General features: G+C 45.6%; 1 protein-coding gene across 1 annotated transcript; it reads left to right on the top strand.

The window, feature by feature from the left end:
• The first annotated feature begins 7,823 nt into the window (after nucleotides 1-7,823).
• Nucleotides 7,824-8,683, top strand: LOC140369185 (RING finger protein 228). Its single transcript, XM_072456458.1, has one exon. It carries the CDS (start codon nucleotides 7,842-7,844, stop codon nucleotides 8,598-8,600), a length of 759 nt encoding a protein of 252 aa, XP_072312559.1. The 5' UTR covers nucleotides 7,824-7,841; the 3' UTR covers nucleotides 8,601-8,683.
• Nucleotides 8,684-9,223: the final 540 nt, after the last annotated feature.

Below are 9,223 nucleotides of genomic sequence, written 5' to 3'. Positions count from 1 at the left end.
AGGCTGAAATGTCTTTGTGGCTCTGACTCGAGACTCAGATATTTATGAGATTAAAGATGAGACTCCTCCCACATTGGCCCCAGTGACGTTTACACGTATCACACTTTCACATATCGAACTTACAAGTATCACACTTACACGTATCACACTTACAAGTATCACACTTACACGTATCACACTTACACGTATCACACTTACAAGTATCACACTTACAAGTATCGCACTTACAAGTATCACACTTACAAGTATCGCACTTACAAGTATCACACTTACAAGTATCGCACTTACAAGTATCACACTTACAAGTATCACACTTACAAGTATCACACTTACACGTATCACACTTACACGTATCACACTTACACGTATCACACTTTCACGTATCACACTTACAAGTATCACACTTACAAGTATCACACTTACAAGTATCGCACTTACACGTATCACACTTACAAGTATCACACTTACACGTATCACACTTACACGTATCGCACTTACAAGTATCACACTTACACGTATCACACTTTCACGTATCACACTTACACGTATCACACTTTCACATATCACACTTTCACGTATCACACTTACACGTATCACACTTTCACATATCACACTTACAAGTATCACACTTACACGTATCACACTTTCACGTATCACACTTACACGTATCACACTTTCACATATCACACTTTCACGTATCACACTTACACGTATCACACTTACAAGTATCACACTTTCACATATCACACTTTCACATATCACACTTACAAGTATCACACTTTCACGTATCACACTTTCACATATCGAACTTACAAGTATCACACTTTCACGTATCACACTTACACGTATCACACTTACAAGTATCACACTTACAAGTATCGCACTTACAAGTATCACACTTCCAAGTATCGCACTTACAAGTATCACACTTACAAGTATCACACTTACAAGTATCACACTTACACGTATCACACTTACAAGTATCACACTTACAAGTATCGCACTTACAAGTATCACACTTACAAGTATCGCACTTACAAGTATCGCACTTACAAGTATCACACTTACAAGTATCACACTTACACGTATCACACTTACACGTATCACACTTTCACGTATCACACTTACAAGTATCACACTTACAAGTATCACACTTACAAGTATCGCACTTACACGTATCACACTTACAAGTATCACACTTACACGTATCACACTTACACGTATCGCACTTACAAGTATCACACTTACACGTATCACACTTTCACGTATCACACTTACACGTATCACACTTTCACATATCACACTTTCACGTATCACACTTACACGTATCACACTTTCACATATCACACTTACAAGTATCACACTTACACGTATCACACTTTCACGTATCACACTTACACGTATCACACTTTCACATATCACACTTTCACGTATCACACTTACACGTATCACACTTACAAGTATCACACTTACACGTATCACACTTTCACATATCACACTTACAAGTATCACACTTTCACGTATCACACTTACACGTATCACACTTTCACATATCACACTTTCACGTATCACACTTACACGTATCACACTTACAAGTATCACACTTACACGTATCACACTTTCACATATCACACTTACAAGTATCACACTTACACGTATCACACTTTCACGTATCACACTTACACGTATCACACTTTCACGTATCACACTTACACGTATCACACTTTCACATATCACACTTACAAGTATCACACTTACACGTATCACACTTTCACGTATCACACTTACACGTATCACACTTTCACGTATCACACTTTCACATATCACACTTACAAGTATCACACTTACACGTATCACACTTTCACGTATCACACTTACACGTATCACACTTTCACGTATCACACTTACACGTATCACACTTACAAGTATCACACGTACACGTATCACACTTACACGTATTACACTTTCAATTCAATTCAATTTATTTTTGTAAGGCCCAAAATCACAACAACAGTTGCCTCTGAGGGCCACAGGGAGAAATGAATCAACAATGTCTGTGGTGGCGAGGGACGATGTCCCAGGGTCCTCTGTCCTTAGACTCTCCTTCTCGGCCAGGAAAAACTACAAAAAAAACCTCTTTGGGAAAAAAGCGTAGAAACCTGGAGGAGTTCCAGTGAAGGAGAGATCCGACTCTCACAGACGGACACGAGGGAGACTGGAGCTGGACCCACTCTTCAGGCAGATGAGGGACCGTCTGAGTCGAACTGGACCCACTCTTCAGGCAGAAGAGGGACCGTCCACACAGGGCAGGGACCACTTCACCAGGGGAGGGGCATCTGGGTCCACAGGTCCTCAGGAGTGAGAGAAAGAAAAAGAAGGCGGTGAACAGTTTGCAAGTGGAATCAAAAAATAAATATTGTTTGATAGCATAAGTAGTCAGAAGAAGAGGATAGTGCTCAAGCTGTCATACTTCCCCCAGCACAGTTACTCCTAGGGCAGCGTAGCTAAAGCTGTGGGTTTATGTTTCTGTTCCTAACTACTCTGACCATAAGCGATTTCAAAGAGGAACGTTTTAAGCCTGGACTTAAATGAAGAGACTGTGTCAGCATATTTAACATGGGTCGGGAGCTGATTCCATAACACAGGGGCTTGGTAGCTAAACGCTCTACCTCCTACAGTACTTTTAGAGACTCTTGGCACCACCAGAAGGCCGGCATTCTGAGAGCGAAGAGCTCTGTTTGGATGATATGGTTCTATAGCATCTCTGAGGTAGGATGGGGCCATGTCATTTATGGCTTTGTAGGTCAAGAGTAGAATTTTGAATTTGATTCTAAACTGGACAGGAGCCAGTGAAGAGACTTCAGCACCGGCGTCATGTGCTCTCTTCTTTTTGTTCCTGTTGTAATCTTGCTGCTGCATTTTGAACCAGTTGAAAGCTTTTTATGGAGCTTTTAGGACCTGCTGTGAGCAGGAGTTACAGTAGTCTAATCTAGTCGTTACAAATGCATGGATAAGTTTTTCAGCATCACTTTTAGGCAGAATTCTTCTGATTTTGGCTCTTGTTGCGCAAATGGAAATAGGCTGTTTTACAAGCTTGATTTATATGAGCTTTAAATGAGAGCTCCTGGTCCAATAAGACTCCAAGGTTTCTTACAGTAGAACTGGAGGCTTCACTGACATTGTCCAGTGTGACTATCTGCTCAGATAGAGCGTCTCGTAGATGCTTAGGACGAGCACAATGACCTCGGTTTTTTCAGGGTTAAGAAGCAGGTAGTTTAGTGTCCTCCAGGTTTTTATCTCCTTCACACAAGTACTAAGTCTGTCTACTTGATCGCTCTGATCAGGTTTCATTGATAAATACAGCTGAGTGTCGTCTGCATAGCAGTGGAAGTTAATGCCATGCTTTCTGATAATGTTGCCTAATGGCAGCATATAAAGAGTAAACAGAATTGGACCGAGTACCGAACCCTGTGGCACACCGTAAATTACTTTAGAGCTTGGTGAGGAGCTCTGGTTTACATTAACAAATTGGAACCTATCAGATAGATAGGATTTAAACCAGCTGAGGGCTGTTCCTCCAACACCTACATCACATTCTAACCTCTGCAGTAGAATGTTGTGGTCGATGGTGTCAAACGCTGCGCTGAGGTCCAACAGGACCAGGACTGAGACCAGTCCATCGTCAGCGGCTAATAACAAATCATTTGTGACTTTAACTAGTGCAGTTTCAGTGCTGTGGTGGGCTCTGAACCCTGCTGTGGTGGGCTCTGAACCCTGCTGTGGTGGGCTCTGAACCCTGCTGTGGTGGGCTCTGAACCCTGCTGTGGTGGGCTCTGAACCCTGCTGTGGTGGGCTCTGAACCCTGACTGGAAAACTTCAAATAAGTTATTGTCCTGCAGGTGGCGACAAAGCTGTTTTACTACAACTTTTTCAAGGATTTTAGAGACGATGGGAAGATTTGAAATAGGTCTGTAGTTTACCAATAGGTCGGGATCTAGATGAGTCTTTTTCAGAAGAGGTTTAATGACTGCATGTTTGAAGGATGTGGAACATAAACACTTTCGAGTGAAGTATTTATTATATTAAGAATAGGGTCTATAATTAGGGGGAGAATGTCTTAGAGGAGCTTGGAATGGGGTCTAGGACACAAGTTGAGCTTTTAGAGGACATAATGGCTGAAGTTATATCTGCTTGATCAACAGCTGTGAACCTTTCTAAGTTTACAGCTGGATTTATATGGGACGTTAGATTTACAGCTTGGGCTAGTTCAGGGCTAATAGCGGGGGTAATTTCATCTAATTTATCTCTGATTGTTTTTATTTTATTGTTAAAAAATAGGAGGAAATCATCAGAGCTGAGAGTAGCTGGGATTGAGGGCTCTACTGCACTGTGACAGTTTGTTAGCCTAGCTACAGTGCTGAAAAGAAATTTAGTGTTACTTTTGTTGACTTCTATTAGATTTGAATAATATCTGGTTTGGGCCTTACGCAGAGCCTGCTTATAGGACAGCAGGCAACTTTTCCTGCTTTTAGGGATTCTTCGGTGTGAGAGCGACGAAATAATCCCTCTAACTTTCTAACTTTTTGTTTATGTGAACGCAGTTCTTGGTTCTACCAGGAGGAGGCGCTTTGACCTAATGACCTTCTGTTTTAACGGCGCGACAACGTCAAGAGCAGACTTCAGAGAATTCATGGTCAAGTCGACACATTGATCACTTAAACTGGGACTAAAACTGTTCTCAGCAGGATCACATGACGTGATCACATGACGTGATCACATGACGTGATCACATGACATGATCACATGACACGATCACATGACACGATCACATGACATGATCACATGACATGATCACATGACACGATCACATGACACGATCACATGACATGATCACATGACACGATCACATGACATGATCACATGACATAATCACATGACATGATCACATGACATGATCACATGACATGTCACTGAATATTGGCTCTATTATTTCTTTGAATTTTGAGATAGATTTTTCAGATATTGTCCTTTTCATTATAACTTTATTTTGTGGGACTGGATGATCTTTAAGAATAAACTGAAAGGTAATTAGGAAATGATCTGACAATATAGGGTTTTGAGGGAGGACAATGAGGTCACTAATCTCTGTTCCATACGTTAGGACAAGATCCAGAGTGTTCTTATGAGTGTGAGTCGCTTTATTTACATTCTGAGTGAAACCAATGCTGTCTAACAAGGCGCTGAAGGCATTACTGAGAGCGTCATCACTCATGTTCACGTGGATATTAAAGTCTCCAGCTATAACTATTTTATCCCAGGCTAACACTAAGTTTGATATAAAGTCAGAAAACTCTGTTAAAAACTCTGAGTAGGGACCAGGAGGTCGGTAGATAACTATGAACAAAACTCCTTTTTGGTTTTTCATATTTGGACATGTGATCGACAGCATAAGGCTTTAAATGAGTGAAATGCATTGTTAGTTTTAGGGCTCATGAGTCGCTTGAGTGTGAGATCACTGCCACACCACCACCTCGGCCTGTGCTCCTGGCAGTCTGAAAGTTAACATGGCTGGGTGGGGTTACCATGGGTGGGTGGGGTTTACATGGGTGGGTGGGGTTAACATGGGTGGGGTTAACATGGGTGGGTGGGGTTAACATGGGTGGGGTTAACATGAGTGGGGTTAACATGGGTGGGTGGGGTTAACATGGGTGGGTGGGGTTAACATGGGTGGGTGGGGTTAACATGGGTGGGTGGGGTTAACATGGGTGGGTGGGGTTAACATGGGTGGGTGGGGTGGACTCATTTAGTCTGACGTAGTCGTCTTGTTGAAGCCACGTTTCAGTTCGAGCTGAAGATCTATGTTATAGTCACTAATTAATTCATTAACTAAGAGCGATTTGGAGGAAATTGCTCTAATGTTTAGCAGTCCACATTTTACGTGTTTATTCATTTGTTTATTTGTGTCATTTGTGATTGTTATTTTCCTTAAGTTATTTGGTCTGACGCCTGAAATATTTTTTCTGAGATGTGACTTTTTGGCATTATTTGTACGAGGGACACGAGGGACACACACAGTCTCTATCTGTCTTGAATCTGAACACTTCACATGTAACAGAACGGGCGAGAGTTCAGCGACAGAGGAGCGTCTTACACTGCTGCTCTGCGCCCGGGGCTCATCCCTAGATGGTCACTTAACACGACTAAGACTATCGGTCAAATTCCGAACTAATAGGGATGTACCCTCCGAAGTGGGATGGATGCCATCCCTGCGTATGAGCCCGGGCTTTCCCCAAAACACACTCCAGTTATCAACAAAGACTACGTTGTTTTGAGGGCACCATCTGGATAACCAGCTGTTGATGCTGAAAGAGGCTGTACAATTCAGCATTGATCCGATTGGGCAGGGGACCAGAAAATATTACAGTGTCTGACATCGACTTCGCTAGGTCACACACCGCGGCTACTTGAACTTTGAGCACCTCTGATTTTCTCCGCCGGGCGTCGTTACCGCCTGCGTGAATCACGACTCGCCGGAAACGGGTCCTACTCCGCTTTAAGATCCTAAGGTTTCCTTCGATGTCACCCATTCTGGCCCCCGGGTAACACCTAACGCTAGCAGCTGGCAGCTTCACGTCTCTAACAATAGAACTCCCGATTACAAGAGTTTCTCTCGTGTGTTCAGCGGGCGTGTGATCGCTGAGGGGAGAAAACTTATTATAGACGTGAAGCTCACGGCGCTCTGAGGTTCGGCGTTTAGCGCCTTGTCCCCTCTGAACTGTCACAAAATGGTCCCTATTCTGTTCCTGGTCTAGTCCCGGACTTACAAGTATCACACTTACAAGTATCACACTTACACGTATCACACTTTCACGTATCACACTTACACGTATCACACTTACACGTATCACACTGGACAGAATGGGGGACATTTACATGATCATATACATAATGTCCAAACCAGCTCTTAACATAATGAAACATGACAAATAACTTACATTATTCTATAGAATAATGTAAGTTATTTCAAACAAAACCTCGTTATGACTTTATTTCTTCTTGGATCTGACTCTTCACTTTGTCACATGTTCATTTACCAAATACTTCATCTGTTCCTGAGTTTAAATACTTAAATACTTTATTTTACATGTTTATTATATTAACATATTATATCATATTTATGTATATTACATATATATGTATATTATATATATATATATATATATATATATATATATATATCGGGTCCTCAGGAGCCTGAAGGTGTCAGTGGTTCTGTAGTGACCGGATATATTAGATATTATACATCATAAAAGAGCCAGCCAATATTATTCATATACTATATTACTGTAACATGATCTTAACTTTGATACATTTATGTGGCCGCTTTTCATGTGTTTCCATGGCGACAGTGAGCTATAAACTGCAATATTTACTGTTACAGAAGTTCATTCATAAATCCGTCTCTATCAAAAACATGAACATATTTAGTTTTTATTCATTTAGTTTGATCCTTGGCCCCCGGTCCCGGAGGTGGAGAGGAGCCCCGTGGGTTAAGATCATCCCGTTACGTGCGCGTGCCGTGCGTAACGGAGCGTGACACAGAGTACCATCTCTCTCTCCTCCGCGCGTGTTTGGAGCCTCGCACCGTCATTACGTCATCTTCTTCCCTACGCACGCGCGCACGGACGCTCCAGAACCGGGATCCCGAGTGTTTCAGACACAAAGGAGCGCGAGAAGCAGCGGCGGGACGTGATGCTGCGGGACTGAGGCGGAGGAGAGACTGCGCCGTCATCCTCTGCATCCTCTGCATCATTACCAGGATGTGACCGGGGGGAGATGACATGGCAGAGGTAGAACTGGCCTCAACCGGAGCCGAGCCTCCCGGTGGCGGCGCCTCGTGCTCCGTCTTCCCGTACGAGGAGTACGAGTGTAAAATATGCTACAATTACTTCGACCTTGACCGCCGCGCGCCAAAGCTCCTGGAGTGTCTGCACACGTTCTGTGAGGAGTGTCTGAACACGCTGCACGTGCGCGAGGAGCGGCCATGGCGCGTCAGCTGCCCCGTGTGCCGCCACCGGACCCCGGTGCCCGACTACCGCATCCAGAACCTGCCCAACAACACCAAGGTGACGGAGGACTTCCCGCTCTACATGGACTCGGACCCGCTTCCGCAGGACGCGCTGCCCCCGCACCCCCCGCCTCTGCACCCGGCCCTGGTCGCGCTCCGGCGGGAGGAGGCGTCGGGCGCGTCCAGCGTGAGCCAGGCCACACCGTCCACCACCGTGTCCACGGCCACGCTGTCCCAGGACTCTGTCCGCTACGACAACTGCCAGAGCTGCAAGCGCGTGGCGCTGACCACGGGCTGCGTGTGCGTCATCTTCTCCTTCCTGACCATGCTCGTGCTGCTCTTCATCGGCCTCATCTTCGTCCACAGCCACAGCGCCCCGCCCTCTCCGGCCGGTCCCATCTGTCTGTCCGTGGCCAGCGTCCTGGCCATGTTCTCCGTGGTGGTCACGTGGCTCATCTGCTGGCTCAAGTACCGACCGGACCACGACACGGGACGCGCGTCCGCCACCGGAAACACCCGGAGGAACGCGTGACTCTGAGAGACACGTGACTGTAATCCCGTTACTTTTGTAGGACACGAACCTCCCAAAATGGCCTTGTGTTTACAAACACCGCGGGCCTTTTGCGGAGCTGAGGAGGAGGAGGAGAAGAGGAGGAGGAGGAGGAGAGGAGGAGGAGAGGAGGTTTAGGAGGAGAGGAGGAGAGAGGAGAGGAGGAGAGGAGGAGAGAGGAGGAGGAGAGGAGAGGAGAGGAGGTTTAGGAGGAGAGGAGGAGGAGGAGAGGAGGAGAGAGGAGAGGAGGAGAGGAGGAGAGGAGAGAGGAGGAGAGAGGAGGAGGAGGAGAGGAGGAGAGAGGAGGAGGAGAGAGGAGGAGGAGGAGAGAGGAGGAGGAGAGAGGAGGAGGAGAGAGGAGGAGGAGAGGAGGAGGAGGAGAGGGAGGAGGAGGAGGAGAGAGGAGGAGGAGGAGGAGGAGGAGAGAGAGGAGGAGGAGAGGAGGAGGAGGAGAGAGGAGGAGGAGAGGAGGAGGAGGAGAGAGGAGGAGAGGAGGAGGAGGAGAGGAGGAGGAGAGGAGGAGGAGGCGAGAGGAGGAGAGAGGAGGAGGAGAGGAGAGAGGAGGAGTTTGACCAAGTCTCCCCGGGACACGAACCTCCTCTCTC

This window comes from Eucyclogobius newberryi, unplaced genomic scaffold (assembly GCF_026437365.1).
Source record: "Eucyclogobius newberryi isolate DKJ021-1_F unplaced genomic scaffold, fEucNew1.0.hap1 SCAF_10, whole genome shotgun sequence".
NCBI classification, from domain to species: Eukaryota; Metazoa; Chordata; class Actinopteri; order Gobiiformes; family Gobiidae; genus Eucyclogobius; species Eucyclogobius newberryi.
Note: the sequence above shows the minus strand (reverse complement) of the source record. Positions and strands in the feature narration are given on the sequence as shown.